This window comes from Synchiropus splendidus, chromosome 1 (assembly GCF_027744825.2).
Source record: "Synchiropus splendidus isolate RoL2022-P1 chromosome 1, RoL_Sspl_1.0, whole genome shotgun sequence".
In the NCBI taxonomy this organism is placed as follows: Eukaryota; Metazoa; Chordata; class Actinopteri; order Syngnathiformes; family Callionymidae; genus Synchiropus; species Synchiropus splendidus.
Genome location: NC_071334.1, coordinates 59493059 through 59513251, shown reverse-complemented (window position 1 = coordinate 59513251; position 20193 = coordinate 59493059). Strand labels below are relative to the sequence as shown.

Below are 20193 nucleotides of genomic sequence, written 5' to 3'. Positions count from 1 at the left end.
GCTGTTCAACATTTTCCATCCTTGTGCAGGTTTCCTTTCAATCCTTGTTCAGCATGCAATGGAGCCCAAGAAACCATTCAGAACAGGACTATTCATATGAACACAGTCTCCTGTCCAGTCATGTAACAAATGTTCTTTTTCTTTCTGCGTTTGTGTTCAGATTTTCATCGGCGAAGTCTCCATGTATGTAATGAAATCAACGAGAGAAGCTCTGTTGGCGCAGGAGAAAACCATAGTGACAGGAGACTGTTGTTACCTCAACCCTCTGATCCGCCGCATCATCCGCTTCATAGGTGAGTTTCCGGGCTGAAACACTGGTCTGTGCCACGGTTGAGAAAGCATCCTTAGATTAGCATATCCACATGCAGCCTCATGAGCGCTGACTGGCTCACTGTTTGACCTGTCCAAGATGCTGTAGTTGTCCTTTCAAACACATATGTCTGTGACTGCTGACAAACCGAATTATGCTGGCGTGTCAAATTCAAAACATGAGGTCGCTGGTCTACGTTTTTATTTGGCTCTGTGAACGATTGGTTGTAAGCCACATGACCACATCACAGAGTTTCCTGTCTGACAGCAAAATTGCTGATAGAATCTGAGCAAGTTTGCGTCAATATCATTAAAGAAAATGGTTCAATAGACGGCACAGTATTTACTATGACACATTAAATGTTGGGATCAAAAGTGTGGGACTATGGCAAAATGAAACTACAATATGCAACACCTCTAAAGGTAACGGTTTGTTTGACATTGCTTGCACCTTGCAAACACAGGTTTGGAGGGGTTCTGTAGTGTTGTCTCCCTGACAACCTGACTTTCAATCTGTATCCTACCTGACTGACTGCACATATCTGCACTTTCATCTGTGACAGAGCTGATTTGATGGTTATGAGCATCACACAAATGTGCCTTTTTGGTGTTCTTATACTACGGAAGGGAAATGCAAACATTTATTTATCAAGAGAACAAATCACTCACTGGAGAATTCCTGTAATTAATCTACCTCCCCCTCAAGCGTCCCAAGTTCCCATGACCTGAGAGTGACATGATGATTTGTCTTTGGTGTCAAGCATGCAGAGGAGTTGATGAACAGCTGTGAGGAATTAAATGTCAGGGATACATGATCAAATACCAGTGGATAATGAGATAAATAGTTTTACATATTTCGGTATTTACAATGAACTGCATCTCCAACACATTGTGTTTGTGACTCGGTGTGTGACCCGATACTATTTCACATGATTCATATTTCTGTCTTTACTCGGGCAGCCAGCTTCATTTCTTGGTTTATCGTATTTCTCCTTGATTCCTCGAGCTCTCTCTTTAACTCGTCGCCCTTCATACAGTCCTACCTTTCATGAGCACCGGACCCTTCACACGTTCAGCCTCTACCTCCTCCATCCTCATCCCTCCTGCCGCCCCCCCACCCCAGGATGAGAACACAAAGCAGAGTAATTTCATGGCTAAGCAGGTCAGATAATCAGCAGTCATATTTCACAGCTAAAGGAATGCAGACAGAGTGGTCCAGCCTGGTGGGCCGAAAACACAGTCTTGTCACAGTAGCACATTTGTTTTCATGAGTTTCCTTCTTTGCTGACTTTCCATCAACGTTCCTCCCCTCTAATCATTCGCTTCTCTCTTCACACAAACAACTCAGACTCCCAAACATAAATGGATATTAGAGCATGGAGAGGCCTTCTTACGCGTTCGCCCTTTAGCTACCACACTTCCTGTTCGTGCAACCCGCCTTCCAAGTATTGATGATCCTCATTTAAAAGTCTGAAACAACACTTTATTATCGTCACTCCTTCCTCTTTGTTTTGCTCCCTTTCAGTCTACAGCAGTTCTTGTATATATAATATACACTACCCATAAACCAAAATATATTTGATATAGAATATACATGGAATAAATGTGGTATATTTGATGTTATTTGATATATGAAGAAATGTTCAAGCAAGAAAGTGCCTGTCACAACTATTCATATGCAAAGTTGAAGGGCCGAGCCCATCAAAATTTCATTTTTTAGGAATATATTTGAAGAATGCTTCAGGCGGATTTCGTTTTTGTGTTACACCTAAGCTGCATGGCTGGAATGAACAGCAATAGAATGTAGCTCCTTACATTTTCACTCAGATGAACCAGTACATTATGGATGTCACAGTGAGTATTAGAGGTCGTACCCAACTCGCTGCTCACTTAGCAGCACCATGTCTGCTGTGGAGATTCTTTCAATCTGTCATGTAATGTTTGCATCCTGCAGCACATGCATGGGAAAATGCTGTGCAGGGAAGCGCCTTCAAATTAAACACTCCATTTAAAGCACCTGCACTTGACGGAGCATGGAGGAAAGTGAGACTGCTCGTTCCTCAGCAGCAGGCAGTTACCGCAGCAGGCTGTTTGGCAACACCCGCCGGTCCGAGCGTGACATTCGGAATGATAAGAAATAATTATTAATTTCACCGAGCTAGATGACCAGCCTTTCTCAGGTGTTGTTTATGCAGAAATGCAAACGACTGAATCTGAAACTTTTGAAAACATACAGAGTGGAAACTTTCATAAATGCAATGCTCTCTGACTCAGAGTCCCGCTACAGTATGTAAATATTTCACGGACATAGCACAGTCTCTAAAGATTCACCTGCGACGTCTCGCATCGAATTACATCTTTTTCAGTTGTCCTTGTGACAAAACAATTGCTGCATTCAGCAAGGTTTTTCCATTTTTGCCACCTTGAAGAGGTGTATAAAAACATGTCTGAATTAAAATGATTTTATGGTTCATGTTTTCACCTCATGATTACAAATTCATGTGATCGGTATCGGTGACCGGTGGTGATCGGCACTCTGGCTGAACAGTATCGGTGATCGGCAGCAGAAATTCTGATCGGAGCATCCCTAGTTTTTCTTTATATGTTTATGTTGCGACAGCAGTATGACACTGATTCTTGTTCTGTGTTTGCTGTATGTATCGATTTGAGTCCATCCATTCTTCTGTGTATGCCAAGGAGTGAGAGCAGAACAAGCCAGATCCTCACTGATGGATGTGTTGTCAGAGTAACAGTGATATGTGTTCACTTATGAGTTCAAGTTCCAACCATTTTTGCGCAATGAAACATTCAGGCTTATGGATTATCATTGAGGTAATGATATTGAGCTCCGTGGTGTGTGTGTGTGTGCGTGCGTGCGTGTGCGCGCGTGCGTGAGTGCGCATGCGTGTGCGCGGGTCTGCTGCTGTTTAACTCCTCCTAATGACAGAAGGGAGCTGGTGTCGTGCGGCTCGAGCTCATCCCCACAATTCAATTTCACCCTGAATGTGAACCCACCAATGTGTCAGCCTTCCACAGTGACTCTGTGTGATTCTTAACTCCATCGGCAGGATGTTTGCGCTGCTGACCCTCATTGTTCTTCTGCGTGTGTCTCCATGTCCCAGGTGTGTTCGCGTTCGGCCTGTTTGCCACAGACATCTTTGTCAACGCGGGGCAGGTGGTGACGGGTGGCCTCTCGCCCTATTTCCTCTCAGTCTGCAAGCCCAATTACACCGGCACTGAGTGTCGCTTTAATCACCAGTTCATCATCAATAGCAACATCTGCACGGGGAATCCAGTGGTTGTGGAAAGCGCCCGCCGCTCCTTCCCCTCCAAGGACGCTTCATTGAGTGTTTACTCCGCTGTGTACCTGACGGTGAGGCTAATGTGCTCTGCTGAAATACACAATCATGTTGTGTGCAAGCCTGTGGTTTTAATGGCAGACGCTGCCTGGATGTAGAAAATATCCATGAAATATTTTGTTGATCCAGTTCAACTACAGCGTAACAAATGATAAACCTAAGCTTTGCTTCATTTAGACAGCCTTACCCAACTCTCACCAATTAAGACACCAGCTGCCAAAAATCCCATCTGTTCAGTCCCCCATAACTGACTCTCTGATTCACGGTTTCTCTACAGATGTACATTACCAGCACCATCAAGACCAAGTCCAGTCGCCTGGCCAAGCCGGTTCTGTGTCTGGGGACTCTGTGCTCGGCCTTCCTCACCGGCCTAAACAGGGTGTCCGAGTACCGGAACCACTGCTCCGATGTGGTGGCTGGGTTCATACTAGGATCAGCTATCGCTCTCTTTTTGGTGAGAAAAGTGGGGATCCCACCCTCCCTTCTCTTTTATTGTAGGTTTTTAGAGAGGAATTACAGTGTAATCATAACAATGTCATGTTTGATTTACCTTCATTTTGGAACCGGATCAAATGACAAATTATATTATTAACGCAGGCTGCAGTATAAAGCCTTTAATTTAGGTTTGGAGCATTTTAAAAGTCAGATTTATGTCCTTTTTACTCTACGGTGGAGTTTCCTCATCTTCTGGGAAGGGTATGGATCTGGCTCAGCGCACTTTTTCGGTGATTTATAAGCAGCGTGAATAAAGTTTAGATGTTGATTTACAATGCTGGAGAATAACTGTGAAAGGGAGAGCAGCTGTGCGGAATGAAGGGAAAGAGTGACACTCAAAGAAAATCACTGCTTTGAGTCTTGGTTTTTCATAAATGAAATATTTGCTTATAACTAACTGAGACAGAGATACTGTTCAAGGACTGAACAAACAACGCTGTTGCTCGTCTGAGGTTTGAAACTTGTCTGCTATAAGACTAAAAGCAAGAATAATTATTTCTCACTCTAGTGGTGTGAAATGAAAGATCAAAAGATCAAGTGTTCTATTTAACACCTCTGTCAGTGGACAATGACCACCTTTACGCGATGGCTATGATTTTTCATTTCAAAATATTTTTATCTAAAAAAAATACACCTTTTTCAATTAAGTCAATTAATGTGCCATATTACATTAACTATTACAAAAAACTCTTGGCTTTCTTGCTATGAGCTTCATGATGTAGTCACCTGATAAAGAAAAGCAAAAGTGGCTACTTTGAGTCTTCTAAAATATGAAACATATTTAGAGTTATTGCTCTTTTTTTCTTTGCTACATAATTCCATAGATCATGCTTCATATATTTATGATGGCTTCAGTATGTATCTACAATGCAGAAAGTGGTAAAAATGAGGAAAATAAAAAACAATCAGAAGGCATGTCTACGTGTAGTATATATAATATACACTACCTATAAACAAAAATGTATTTGACATACAATATATGATATAAATTTGATTATTTGATATATGAAGAAATGTTCAAGCAAGAAAGTGCCTGTCACAACTATTCATATGCAAAGCGGAAGGGCCGAGCCCATCAACATTTCATTTTTCATTTCATATTTGAAGAACGCTTCAGGGGGATTTTGTTGTTGTGTTTGGGTTACAGCAAAGCTGCATGGTTGGAATGAACAGCACTAGAATGTAGGCCCTGACACTCTCACTCAGACTAGCCAGTACATCACAGATGTCAGTATTCGAGGTCATCTGAGAAAACTAAATGACATTTAAACTGTAGTTTAAACGTTGGGACTGGAAGTAGTGTGTGTGTATTTGGAGACTACACTATTGGATTAGCCTCATTAATGATGCATAATTGAATTAAGACAAGGCGACGCTGGCCTCCTCTGTGAACCCTTACACACTTGTTATCTCAGTTCCAGATGTTATCGGCAACAAAACAGAAGCTGATAATAACTGAATGATCGTCTCCTGAGCAACAGGTGTGAGAGCATTACTGCTGAATGGCAGGATAAAATTCCCTTGAACACAGAGACAAACTGGAGCCGTTTATGTCAGTGAAAGGTAATGATTGAGGTTTAACAGCGTGGGTGTCAGCTAGTTGCCGCTACAGTCATCATTTCCTCTCAGCCTTAATGCTTGTGGACAGAGTAGTAACAGGTTGGAGTGTCTTAATGTTCCGGGTGTGATGCTTCATGTTCACCTACACACAATGTAATATTTAAAAATGTAGAGGTGTGTCAATAGAAGGCCTGAGGAAACCTCAGCGTAGTGAAGGGCTCTCTTGGGTTTCATTACACATAATTACTGCTGGAAATGGAAGCGGGGAGTGTGAGTAAAGCTCAGTAGACAAGCCTAAGGAAGAGGCTGCACTTCAGCCGACTGAGTCATGGGTTTCATTTCAGGGGAAGAGAGCGAGAATTGCGACAGTCTCTTGTGTCAGTCTGAAGTTTCAATGCGTTTGAAGTCTCTTGACATGTTTATTCAGTGAAAGTACAAATTAGAAAGGAAGAATTGTGGAGCCATGGAAGGTGAGCACAAGTGAAGAGCTCAGGTGTGCCGTTTAGAGGAACATCAGCCAAGACAAGTGGCTGGCTTTGGCGTCGTTTCATTTCAAGACATGAATAATCAGAATCAGAAAACTTTATTAATCCCAAGGGAAATTATGTTTGTAACATGCTCTGTACACAACATATCACAATAAGATGAAATGATATTATAAAGGGCAAAAAGCTATACAAAAGAGCTAAGAAACAATGTGCAAGAAAATGCAGATTCAAGGACAGAGTGAACAGAAAAACGTGCCAAAGAATCCTTCACTGTTAAATTATCAGGGATGAATTATATGTTTTCATTGCCACAGGAAAAAAGGACCTCCTGTGGCGCTCAGTCTTGGAGATGGGTAGTCTCAGTCTCTGGTCTATTGAACCAGGGGCGGGTGGGTGGTGTTGTCCAGGATGCTCCTTAGTTTCAGGAACATCCTTCTCTCCATAACCGTCTCCAAGGAGTCCAGTTTCAGCCCCACCACATCACCAGCGTTGCGGATGAGTCTGTTAGTGTCCGCCACCGTTAATCTGCTGCCCCAGCAAACCACAGAGAACAGAATTCCACTGGACACCACCACCTCATAAAACATCCTGTGTTGTCCCGCAGACGTTGAAGGACCTGATCCTCCTCAAGAAGTGGAGAAGTCCTTTTAAGTAATGTAACATCTGCAACCTCACCCTGACAGGGTGGCCTGCGTAAATCTGCTCGAATGAAAGGCATAAAACAACAATGCAATTTGCACTTGTTTGAGCAGCACACTGATTCATGGCTGCGAGTAAGTCGTAAGTCATATTTCACATACACTACCTTTTCATTCCACCAAGTCAAACCCGTGCAAACTGAAGGGCAAACTGAGGTGAGCACAGGGCAGCTCGTCCTTGCTGCATTATTGAAGGACCTACCAGGCTCCACTCTATTAAGAGCAATATGAGCTTTTAATGAGTGGACTATTAAAATTGACAAGCTTTTTGAGTCAGTGATCCTGAGGGAAAGATGAACTGGCGCAGGTCGATCACGAGTCTTGCGGATTCGAACCTCCTCCTTTCACCGTAATTAACATGCCGACGTGACACTCAGGGGGCAGCAGCTTCCCTTCATGTAGCGCTAATGGTCCAGATCACCGTCTTGTCATGTGACAGCTGATATGCTTTGATGGATGCTGATCTGAAGGGAAATTAACCACATGGAGCTTAAGTCCCACTCGTCGTCGCGCTCATGAAGCGCTTGTCGACCGGACTGACTCCGTCGTTCTTACAGCTTTAAAGAGATCTGTCTTGAAGTTAACCTACTCGGGTCACTGAGGAGCTGTTTTCATATGTACAGATAATCGCAAAACAAATGCCGACTTGACATGACTTCAAGTTGGGTTCTGAAAATCCTTTTTTTGCAGTTGTATTGAGTCAAGTTTTCTCAGTCAATGAATCATAAACGGGATACTTCTTATTCCTGAAAGTGAAATGTGCTTTACACAGAAGGGATTGGATTAGAATGGAAGCTTTGAGCAAAGACGATGACACAGGATCAACAACCGAGACCTGCAGACCTCAGGGGGTGAACCAGCCCATGTCACAAAGACTTCAGGTTCTACACACCGGCACCACCTACAGGCTTCACTATTGCGACCTTGCTGCGGGCTTGGGGTCACAACTGTGTTTGACTGAGGGGCAAATTTTCCCTGCAGACACTGTGAGGACCAGATGCAAATTGTTCATATATGAATGCATGTGAACAAAAGTCCTTCAGATAGAAAAACATTTGGAAAAGAGAGCGATGCCCATAGTCACTCTGGGGGAGGGTCAACATTGAGACACATTGAAATACAGCCATAGGTGGCACTCATTGGGCTAACAACCAGCAACTACAGTGTAGAATAAACATGATCAGGGAAGCTCCTGGGCTGGTGAGCCCTGCAGCAGAGTCCCTGTCCCGGGCCCCAGATCATAGACCACTGTGGCTGGTAGCATTTCAAGGAACACCAGAGAAGCCCAGAGGAACACATTATATAAGAATTTGAGGAGCTATAGTCAAGTCCAAAACGAGTCATACCACAGGCAACGTTTGACTAGAGTGACTTTTAAGCAACCAGCCAGCATTTACATGGAAACATTTGAACAAAAATGTGGCCTGTTCAAAGGGATCCAAACTCTTCTCAGTTATAGATAAGCCTCTAAAGGCCATTGAACCAATGAAAATGCTGCCTATAATACTTATCAACTGAAACCTAGTGGCCATATGATAGTGAATAATGTTGCAAATGTAAATTAAAAGATATATATTTCTGTATATAATGGAATGCCATCTTACAGTATCTACTGGGAGAAACCTGTGCCTGAAGGTTTGAGGTGACTAAATGTGACAGAGTATTTCACATGAAGAAAAAAAAAAACCAAACTTCTCCTCCATATTTGCCGAAGCTATGAATATTTTTGGCCGCAACTCAGAACAGAGGTTACAAATTCTGTCCTAAATTACTGTTTCACCCCAGTTTGATCTCATTGGGAGTCATACAGATTGGATTATCATCTGTTGCTCAACATCAAGGAAATCTAATTGTTTTTTTTGCTATCTTAAAGGACACTAGTCATTTTTTCTTTATTTAAGGCAAACATCCGTCATGTCATTGTGAGGTCACAGTGAGGTTGCGGGTTATGCTGCAGAACTATGTGCTCAGCGCGATTGGAATTTTCAGCCGAAGCATAATGTTTGAACTTTTGTCACCTCTTACCAAAATGTTATTTAAAGTCCAGAAGTGAACTGATGTAAGGCCTTATTCACATTCTGTGAATGGAGGAGGAGTCGAGCACAACACGTTTTCTGTTCAGTGTGTTATACAGTCCTATGGAATCATGAGCAGGATTTGTTCCGGATGGAAACTGCAATGATATTATTTAATAACATCAAGAAAAGTGATGGGAGAAACCCACTCATTAGTGCAGGTGTAAATGAACTTCAGATCTGAAAGGGAGTCAAATATCGACAGAAGGAAGAGAACAAAACTTTGCAATCCCTCAACAGGAAGGTCCCCTAATTTCTCTCTTGGATCTGGTTCAAGATCCCCACCAACCTGTTGTCAGAGCTTTTGTTTGTCCCTTTACACCTTTCCTGTTGTTACCATGACAACAAGTCGAACCAAGTATTCTCCCTTGAATGGGAATGTTTCATATTCCCATCTGTGTGTGAGACAGTTTTTGGTCTTGAAAGCAACAGACACCAGTTTGTATCAAGGCGTGTTTATATTATTAAAATTATTATTATTATAAATTCCAAGAAGTAGTCTGACATTCTCTGACCTGGTTAGGGCTAAGCCCCAGGCTCCGGTCCAGCAGTTGAGATTCCTCTTTCTATTCCATGAGCTTCTGCACAAACTAAAAAAAAATCTTGAGTTTCCATTCACAAGTGAATCCCCCTCCTTCATTTCATGTCTGCAGCACAGCCTGAGGGCTCGCTTCGCCCGGGGGTGTTAAAATCCGTCTCAGGTTTCCTTTCTTTGTATTAACTGGTCCATGTGGAGTCCCAGACCACTTTTGCTTCTTTGTTGATGTTCAGACGACCTGACTGATCAACAAAATGGCACATTTTCAGGGAAGTTGAATCAGACGTGAATGACGAGCGCCAGTCTCAGTTGACAGACTGCATCACTTCCCCTCCGTCATCTCTTGGTTTACACCCTCATAAAGCTTTCAGTGATGGCTGCAAGTTGTTATAAATAAATGGATTTAAAAAAAACCTCAGCTTCCTAAAAAAAAAAAAAAATCTGAAATGTGTCTTTAGAGAAACAACTGTGGCCACATTTTTTAGATGTGGCAGCAAATGTGTGAATTTAAAATCAAAATCTGAATCCCCAAAATATTTCAATGTTTGAATACTGTAAATGTTGCATACAGTTTTTACTAGTTTTATTTATGTGTCTTCAGTTTTTTTTTAACACTGCTGTGGTGGTGTGGTGTCAGCTCGCTAAGAAAAAGAGCCAAATCAGAAAACGGCTCTTGGTGTTTTGGGGTTAAACAATGTGTTAATATTTGGTGATGATGCCGCCGCTCGACTTTAATAAAACACTGCAATATTTGTGTGCCAGGTGCACAGGCGTTTGAGGTGTGATAGGATCCTGTGATCGTAATCACAGGAAGCAGGATGATGAAGATGTCAGTAAACTTGTGGGAAAATAACCTCTGCAAACATGGCTTGCTATGTTTTTGCTGCTGTCTCCTTTGTGATGTGATCCGCCCCTTCCCTGCAGGGTATATGTGTGGTGAACAATTTCAAAGGTGTCCATGGTGCTGCAACTAAACAGAAGAGGGAAGACTACCGCGGTCTTCCTCTGATGACTTTCCCCCGAGTGGAGAGTCCTCTGGAGACCCTCAGTGCCCAGGTAGCGTGAAAACACCAGTCATTCATTGAAGGTTCTTGAGGAGTTCAACTTTTTGCCCGCTGTTTTCTGAAGTCATTACAATGAGACACATCGAATCAGAAGGCTTTGAAGAAATGTTATTTACTGAGAGCGGTAAAACATTTTCATTTACCTTAAGTTTCAATCCTGACCTGTGTTTTTTGTTTTCGCCTTCCATTTTTGCTACTACATTTTTGACTTAAAACAGTTTTTCTTTTCCTGTGGTTCTATCTTTCTGATTTCTGATTTCTTGTGATGACAAGAAACAACGGCATGAAACATCACCACGTTCACAAACTCTGTCAGTTTTGATGTGACTTTTCATTTCCACTCCCTTGTCACTCTCTTTCCTCCTCCCCTTGTACTTCCCTATTCACCTCCTCCCACGTCCCCTTCTTCCAGAACCACTCGGCATCGATGACAGAGGTCACATGACTAAGGGGGCAGCACCGGGTCACGTTTGCGTCTCCACAGCACTTCCAGACACAATGACAAGGACGCATGCCACGTGGCTCCGAATGCTTAACTAAACACACTTCAGATATCCGTTCAAGTCAGCCGGGGGGACGAAACACGCCATGTTTATGATGGTTTTAATCTCGTTGAGCTCCGCTCAATCCTCACCAGCCAAGACGCTCCGATCACACCAGTGGTACGAAAACCGCTAAAGCACATTAGCTTTCTCCAGATACCAGAAACCATCGGAAACATGGGAGTGTTGGCTCCTCCTCCAATGTTCTGTTCATAGTTAGGATGGTGTTTTGCACATTTTGTATGAGCGATTGCTGTAGCTATCCTGACGCTGTTCGACCTGCACATCTCACTCCGTGTTACATTGCATCTTGTGAGGTGACTCCACATCCCTCAGTCTGAAAACGTGCTACAGGCAGAAAAAAAAACGTTGATGTTGTTGTCATTCTGTGATGTTTATCATCTGTACAGAGAAAAAAGACAAACTTCTTCTTTTTATTATCGCTTTCTGTACATTATCGACCATATCAGGTCATATTTTGTAAAGATTTTTGTTAATCTGTATTATTATGATCCGTTTGGACCTGTCTGCCTGCTGTAAACCTGGATATGTTTTGGTATCAGTACGACCTCTTTGTCCTCGGAGGAGAGAAAAGATGTTTGCGTCACCTGCAGTGTCGCAGTGATGACTTAACATGGTCATCGGAGTGTTGTACATATTTGTCTGTTGTGTGTCGGAGCAAATATTTCACTGGTAAATATCAAAACCAGACAACAGCATTTTTGGAACCTTGTGGAGGAAACGGACGTCTGGCGGTCAATTCTGAGATGCTTTGATCAAGCTGCTTGTCCATTACCTTGGTTGGAATTTAGTTTCAAATTTTGGTTGCATTTATCAATATTATTCTTGTATTTTTATGACATTATTGTGTAAGTTTTTGGCAGAACTGACCCGTCTGCTCTTACGCTCAACCCTCAAGGGTGCAAAAATGCTGTTGTGAAAACTGAAGAAAATTCAAGGTTGGCCCGATGCTAAGAGTTTCCTGCTCCCCCTCCCCCCTGAACCCACCAGTGGATTGTGATGCAATGTTGTGACTCCATCTCCTATTGGAAGACCCAGCATGAAGAGAGAAGATGTTTTATAGATATTCATGATTTGAAACATTATCATCGTGGTTATTGTTGTCTTTACATTTAAAAGAAGTGTTTCTTTTGAAATGCTGCATATATTTTTTTTCATGTTTTGACAAATTAAATAGTCAGTAGCAACGTTGTGTCCTTCTTGTGGGTGTTGGAGCCTTGTGTTGACCTGATCCAGTGCTGCTGCCATCATCTGCTCTTCATCTTTGCAGACCCAAATGACAATTAAAAATCCCTTCAATCCTTTCGCAGCTCCAGAACAGTGCATGCACTTCATGATCTTTAAGAAAAGAGTAATGTGAATTTGCAAGTCCAGGCACGTAATGTAGTCAAGGAGGAAGCACATTTTCAGGTTAAGTCCTGAAATCGAGCAAAGTCAGACTGAGGTGTCAGAATCTCATCCACCATTCCAGACGAGTGGGTGTGAAACTGCATAGCAGCTTTGTATCAACCAAGGTACACTCTGCGAATGGGTAAATAAATGTAGCACCTAGCTTGAGAAAGGCAAACTCTTGAGATTGTTCATCCAACTTTGACTGACATGAGCTCATTTCCATTGGGTTGAGACTCCTTCTGTCGTGTGCCAGCTCCGACTCCAGCTCCTCTAAGTTTAACATGTCGGTCAGAATATTTGTCAAGTCCGACATCCAAGACACAGTTGACTTCATGTTTACCATGATCCATGTCAGAAAAAGGGTGATTTTATTTTTATTTTTTTTAAAGCCTTTCCATCTACGTGCGCACCACCACCAGCAGCAGATTCTTTGGCACTTATTGTGCCATTTCTCAATAAATAATGACCAATCCACCACTATATATTTTTTGCTCCTATCCCAAATAAGGCCGTATAAACAAAGCAATGAAATTGATAAAAATGTAGAACACTCAGCCTCCTGGGAACTTCTGCCAGTGAGCTCCGTTTTTCCGCACGAAGTCGAGCTCATTAGTTAGAGCCGGTGCCAATCATGGTCTGACCACAGAGCTCATAAAAAGCTCAGGAGTGGGCGCTAAATGCTCAGTCAATGAGCAAAACCATGTCTTTTGGCAGCACCAAAGTCCAATCTCTGCCACTCTCCCGATCCAAACAAGGTGATGATAAGAGGCACCAAACTGAAGGGGGACGTCTTACTCTGGCCTGGTTGGGAGGCTGAGGAAGACAGTGATGTGGTGTTCTCTCTACGCCCAGGTTTTGCCTGCTCTTTGGATGAGGACCTGAGGTTTTATGTGCCTCATGTCTACATACAGATTGTGGATAGCAAACAGACATTTTTCCACTTTGGGACCAGCTTGTGTGATGGGAGTATGTTTCCTCACCGGTCAGCAGGCATGAACGTTCTAATATAATTTGGGAATATGGGGACTGTCACAACGTCCTCTGACAACTCACACTCAAGTGTCTAAGTAAAAGTTGGTTTCCCCCACATTATATATATATATATATATATATACAGAAACGGAGGGGAATGTTTTGTGACTCACTGAATTGGTGACAGCAAAAACTGTAGTTTTTATATCGAGTAAACCTGTCTCCAAACGGTGGCGGTCCATCTGCTCATATGTCTGTCCGGAATCTGCGACTTGGGTTCTGCCAGCAACGGACTTCAGTCATATTTCTTCCGGTATTTTTCTGCGAATAACTCGCAACACGTTCAAGACCACCTCTTTGATGATTCTACTTTTAATACAAGTTTTAATAGGCGTGATCATGCGATCATTTCAACTGTAAAAAGATATCAGTTTTCTGATGGCGTGGCGGCTCTCATGTCAGCCGTGCCGCACCGCCAGGCTAGTTTTTACGTGGCAGAAGCCTTGTTGTACTCTTGTTTGCGCAGTCTCAGTTTCGTATCAGAAAGGCCACAATCTGCCGACAGCTGCACAAGAAACGAGTCGCCCCGTTATTAAAATGTTAAACGTCAACAAAATAAACTTCTCAAACGTTTGCACTCACCAAGCGCCAAGTCTGCTGTAGAACCCTCATTGAAAGTGGCGAACTTTCTCCGCCTGGTTATCTCGTCGGTGTAGATGGCCGGGTAATGCAGGGTCGGAGAACAGTGTAATATGCGCTGGGATATCACCAAACATCTGTGGTTTCATTGCTCTGAAGCTAGTTTGCTCATAAATATCCTCATATGTTTAAGCCACAGGCTTCCAGGAGCGAGGAACGAGTAGCGCTTGGTCCTGAAATGACGGTAGGAGTATCCAATCACAGGACGCGTACAAGTCACGTTCAAGGCTAGAAGGCCTTGCCGTCCCCAACTCGTGATCTGATTGGCTATTGCAACTATCCATCAACTATATGTGACCGTTCACTCTGAGAGCACCTGCGCCTGCACTGTTGCTGCTGAAGGCCTTGGACATGACCACACAAGCTAGCTGCATTCTGACTGGATGAAAACTCCAAAAAACAACACTAGGATAGATACTATGACATGAGTATGATTATTATATACACTATATATATATCATATTTTGTGAAAATACATTAAAAATGAAACTCACTTTTGTCATATATGCTCATGAGAAGGGCTTGCTGGCCCTGACGGCCCGTCACTGGTGTATATAAACCTGAGTAGAAACATAATTTTAGGCAGCAATTTGTCTGTTATTGCACGAGAAAAAACAAGTGGCTTTGTCTGAGTGAAGTGTTTTGGAAAAAAAGTCGCCTTCGTCCATGTTCACGACTTTATTCTGTTCATTTTTGTTCACGACAAGCAAAATAATGCTGCTGATGATTCACTCACTGTGATGACACCAGTGATGTCGACCGCTGCTCGGCAGAACATGTTCGCACAAAGGCAGCTGGCGGCTTAGCCAGTGCACCGGCTCTTCTGCTCTGTCAGGTATTAATTTCAGTTGTGACAGCCAGCGCTTACCCTGCAGAGTACACACACTGGCTAATACACTGTGTGTGTGACGGCAGTGCCGTGGGTTCAGAAATTCTCTGTCCAAATTGCCTTCACCTCTCAGTAAATATCAGATGGAGGTGAGAAGAAAGTTGCAATGAAATGCTGTAGTGCTTTTTTTTATATATATAAACAGTGTTTCATGGTAAAAAAGAAAGAATTGCCCAAGGTAATCCCCACTGTCCCACAAGGACAATTTGGTGATGTATAACAGCCATAGGGAGTAACCCCCACGACATTAGGACGTCGTGGCCGAACTGTATGGCGACAGAAGCAACTTCCTCACTGTGCTTCCAGTTTTGGCAAATACTTCCTTCAGCTGTAGAGGAGTTAGCTCATTTACAATTTTTCATAATGAGCGTGCCTTCGATCTGAGGAAGTTTGATGCCATTAAATAGCTCTTATCACAAGTTTTAAAATTAAAAGTTGAAAGAAAACATATAAAAGTGAGCATATTCGTGATGTTTTTGTTCCTTCATTACTGCAGTGATGTTCTCTGACTGTGGTGTCAGCAATTCGACCGCTTTTCAGTCATGAAATCCAGATATGAAACTCATTTAATAAATTATCATTCAGCTCTTTATTCACTAAGAGTTTAACATTAGTTGAATCTAACTCTTAAAGTAATTCCAATGAATTGCTTCTGAGTCAGGTGACAGTTCCCCTCTGCACTGCATTGTGGGCCATCGAGTTCTCAGATCCCTTCAAAATGAATGTAGAATTTTACTTCATCTATGGTCTTTTGAACCTATTTTCGGTCTCGAGTTTGTCACATTACACTTTGAAGGGGCCATATCCTTGGTATTTCTGGGGATTTTAAAATGATAACGGACCCCCGTGGCGCACTGTGATGAGTTTCTTTTAATGAAATCCTTTGATTTTGTGGGTCTTTTCTTCCAAGCCTACGTTTGTGATTTAATATTATGGAATTTATCTGACTGTTTTTACTGTCATACTAAGTGAAATACATCAATATGTGTTCATAAGTTATGACAAAATTATCATACTGTGTGAGACATGCTGAGATACTTTTTTGCTAGATGAGTGCGTAAAATGCATTGTATTCCGTATACGCCAGCGCATTCGCCAATTTTGTCACTGCCTACACCGGGTCAGTCGTCCGGGCCTTGTCCACTAATATCATTAATGAGTCTTTCTTGCATTAAAAAATGCATTTAGCCATGCGCTATTGAATCAAAGTTTCTCTCTCAGGAAGGGCTCTCAATCAACGGGTGGCCAACTTTTTTGGATCAACTTACCTTTACAGAGGGTCCAAGAACTTGAGCAAGCCAGAAAGCACCAGGAAAACATTCCTCAATGTTGAAGCATATATATATATATATATATATGGCGAGTGTAGGATACAGACATTTATTTACATCTCGCAGCACATTTATTTCATTTTCTCTTGTGTGTGTGTGTGTGTAATCCATGTCGCTCACAGCTAAACTTCATTTTTATCAGCAAAGACACATTGTTCATGAGTGTAAAAAGAGGTCAATCTTTAATATGTGGACAGATTCCAAAACGGGTAACACAGATCACCTCATGTTTAAATGCCAATATAGTGAAACACCGCGTCAACACGTGGCGTTGAAGGTCCATCACTGTACAGGATCTCACGACATCGATAAAGCTGCAGTGTTTCATTCAGTGACCAAAAGAAGAAAAAAAAAACCTAACACTCACAGACAGCTGGTCTTGACAACATAAATTAACTTAAATATGAGTGTCACTATCAGGCTGGAAAAACTTGGTCGGCAGGTGTACTGTATATGTGTTGAGAAGGAGGGGTTAAGACCAGCGTCAGCCTGTGCACCTATTAGGCTTCTCTCCTATAACGCTACTAAGATACTTGGGTGTGATCACAAAACCATCAAATGTTTGCCTCACGTAGCGAGTGTGTTACGTCTCACACACTCACCCCCCCAAAAATGATCCATTACAGACCAACGTTCTGACAACAACAAAGGCAACAGCATGCTCAGTGTAGTCGAGTAAGGGATGTCAAAAAAATGTACCATCTTACTGAAAATTGAACTTACTGTATTTTATTATTCTTTTACTTTTCTTTGGCTTTCTCAAAAATACAAGCGTCAGCCAGACGAGGTGGGGAAAACGTGGGTCGGGTTCATCTCCAGTTCACATGTACGTGAGTGAGTCTTTAAGCCTAATGGTCTAAATCGCCTACGAGTCATCATATCTTTCATCATACGTGTCAGGGGACTCAAAAGAGATGGACTCATGGCGGTGAAGGGGGGGAGGAGGGGACGCCATTGAATCTTACAAAAGGATCAGAAATGTGTGGTGGAGGTGGGTGTGCATGTCTTCAGAAACCACAAGACTGAGGATGTTGAGGTCCTCCAGCACCTCTGGGAACATGGCATGAAGGAAAGGCTTTACAGCAGTGTGAGATAGCAGAGGAACTCCTGAGGCCAAGAAGGGTTTAACCTCCACATACCGATAAAGGCTCTGACATTAGAAAGGCAGGGAACCTTGTCAAGAACCAACAAGGCTGTTTTTTTGTAAAACGAGTTTTGTCTCAAAAAAAAAAAAAAAAACAGGTGCTGATGATCAGAACTCAGGGAGTGTGTTCGTGTTCTGGCTAGTCTGGCTGTGTGAGAGAGCAAACTGTGGGAACTGGGCGCCAGTCTGGTTCGGTTGCTGGTTCTCTGCTTGGTATTGTTCCAGCTCCCTCTTTCTCCTCATGGCCGACTGGAGCTGCTGCTTGATCTTGACTATTTGACCCTCTAGTTCCGATAATTCCTGACAAAGTGGGTTTCGGCCCACAGCCAGTCCAGGTCCGCAGTCGCCAGCGCCCAAACCTCTGCACTGACCGGGTGCTAGTCCCTGTCCGGGACCGCCCAGACTTTGGCACAAACTACGGCCAAGCATTTCAGAGCGACCATTGGAGGTGGTCACGATGGGTCGATGTTTCTCCAGAAGAGGGAGAGAATTGGACAGAGGAAGAGGAGAGGGGGAGGAAATATCTCCAGCGGCCATGTGTTCCAAGTCATTCTGTAGCTCTAGAGGGAGAACTCGATGTCTGTTGCAGTGAGAATCCGACGGATTCCAGGAGGCCGACTGGTTGTTTCCTTCATTGCACCTGATGCGATCGAGAAATCTGTTAGACATCACATTCATCCAATAAAATCCTGTCCCCTAAAACTTACTGGGTAAGAATGTGCGAGCAGATATTTTGTGATCCACAAAAAGTTTAGTTCAATATTCTGGTGAGTTAAAAATTATTATTATTGTTTTCTGACATTTAATTCTCCAGTTTCATAGACACAGAGGCATGAATTTTAACACAAACCCAAAACATATTAAAAACGAATTTATCACTGGCCACAAAAAATGACTTGACTGGCCAGATTTGGCCCTCAGGCCTTGTGTTATATTGCATATGAACCTAAAAAAGTTTATATTCTGGACATATTGTAATTTCTACAGATATATTTTTTAAATGATTTGAACGTGTGCTCTCATGTCCCAAATACTTCCAAACAGCTTCCTGTTGACAATCCGGAAGTTCTGTAATGTGGTTCACACTTTCATAGAAACCACAGATGTAGATTTTAATGGAATGAGATTTTATTAATGTCATTCATGTCCCGGGGATTATTTATAACAAGCTACGTTGATGCTGTAACCTTGCTGATCATTTCCTGCAAGCATTTGGCCAGAGCCCTGGATTTTGATTTATGACCAAATAGAAAACACTGCGAATAATTCTGGTGCGGCATTTGTGCCTGGAGCCACTGATATGTGGAGTCTGGCTGGGTTTTTTTTTTTACCCAAGGTTGGAGAAAACACACAAAAAATATCAACAGGGTAAGTTTTGGCTGGAAGGCAGGTGGATCTTCAAATGTCAAACCAGAGAAATCTACAGCTTCCGCTTGCAACAGCTGCTTTAAAGTAACAATGTGAGAGTTCTGGACAGACAACAAATAATGACCATTGCCTTTTCTCATACAATTAATAAAGATTTTTTAAAAATCTATTTATTAATCTTTAAAATGAATCTTAAAATCAAGCCCTGATCTTCCGCCATAGCTTATAACTGAGTTACTCACTGCGGCTTGTGAAGCTTTAATTCAAGCATGGGATATTAAATACGGTGCCACATTACATTGTGGAAGGCAAGAGACTGAAGTAACTGTAATAACGCCATCATGTTGTATGCTTAAAATAGGCTGATTATATTATATTTGTCCTTTGTTTAATTTTTTACAGAGGATTTTTTTTCCTGCTCCAGTCGGGGGGTAACTGCCAACCCTGGCATCACAGCACATTTACAATATTGTTTGTAACACTGGCTCATTTTGTTCTACATGGCAAGGCCCCTCTGTGTTAAAATGGTGCTTCCAAAATCCAATGAAAACTATCTGCCTGGCAGCGAAATCAGGAAGAGAAAAACCCCATTTACTGCTTTTCACGTTCACATTCTCTTTGTGTCGTATATGTAGCACATGATATTGTCTCAGGAGCACAGACAGTTCAGACAGAAGACTATGACACAGGGTGCAGTGAATTAGTGTGATGGTTGTCCCATGGAAAGGTGCTGGAACAGTTTCTGAACTTCCTTCCTGAGATTCTTACACGGCAGTGGGAAACCAGCTGGAGTTTGCAGACCCACGATGAATCTTACAGCTGAACACTTGAACACTCAACTTGCAGCTGCAAGAGAGAAACAAGCTTCCAAGTGCCATGCTGTAGAAACCTAACTGCTCCATGGACATCTGATAGAGAACTGGGATCTGCTTCCCAAAACCCAGAGCAGCAACCACAAGTGTCCCAGCATTACAGCAGCACCTCAGCTGCAGAGGATGTTTTGGAGGATGTGAGGAGCGGGCTTGAATCCGTGGGGTTAGTCTACATGCAGCCACCAAGAGGCATGTCAAAACAAACTATGGGGGCATTGGGTTGATTTCCAGCTTGGTCTTGAATACCACCTCTCATTAGAAAGCGACAACCGCCCAGTAAGACAGTCAGATAATTAAACACTAACCACCAAACTCACTGTCAAGTCTGTAGCACGGTGCCAGCAGCGATGTCTAAAAGCAGTGCCGCCTAGCAGGGC

The 20193-nt window shown here is 42.7% G+C and overlaps 2 protein-coding genes across 2 annotated transcripts in view; one reads left to right on the top strand and one right to left on the bottom strand.

The window, feature by feature from the left end:
• Positions 1-13557, top strand: part of plppr1 (phospholipid phosphatase related 1) — a 42970-nt gene extending 29413 nt beyond the window's left edge. Inside the window, exons 4-8 of the mRNA XM_053846409.1 lie at positions 161-293; positions 3432-3682; positions 3946-4122; positions 10447-10578; positions 10999-13557. Of these exons, the coding sequence (XP_053702384.1) occupies positions 161-293; positions 3432-3682; positions 3946-4122; positions 10447-10578; positions 10999-11031 (726 nt within the window). The 3' untranslated portion in view covers positions 11032-13557. The remainder of the gene's footprint in view (positions 1-160; positions 294-3431; positions 3683-3945; positions 4123-10446; positions 10579-10998) is intronic.
• A 2992-nt stretch (positions 13558-16549) lies between these two features.
• grin3a (glutamate receptor, ionotropic, N-methyl-D-aspartate 3A) overlaps positions 16550-20193 on the bottom strand; it is a 46698-nt gene continuing 43054 nt past the window's right edge. The window contains exon 10 of the mRNA XM_053879547.1: positions 16550-18216. Within this exon, the coding sequence (XP_053735522.1) occupies positions 17685-18216 (532 nt within the window). The 3' untranslated portion in view covers positions 16550-17684. The remainder of the gene's footprint in view (positions 18217-20193) is intronic.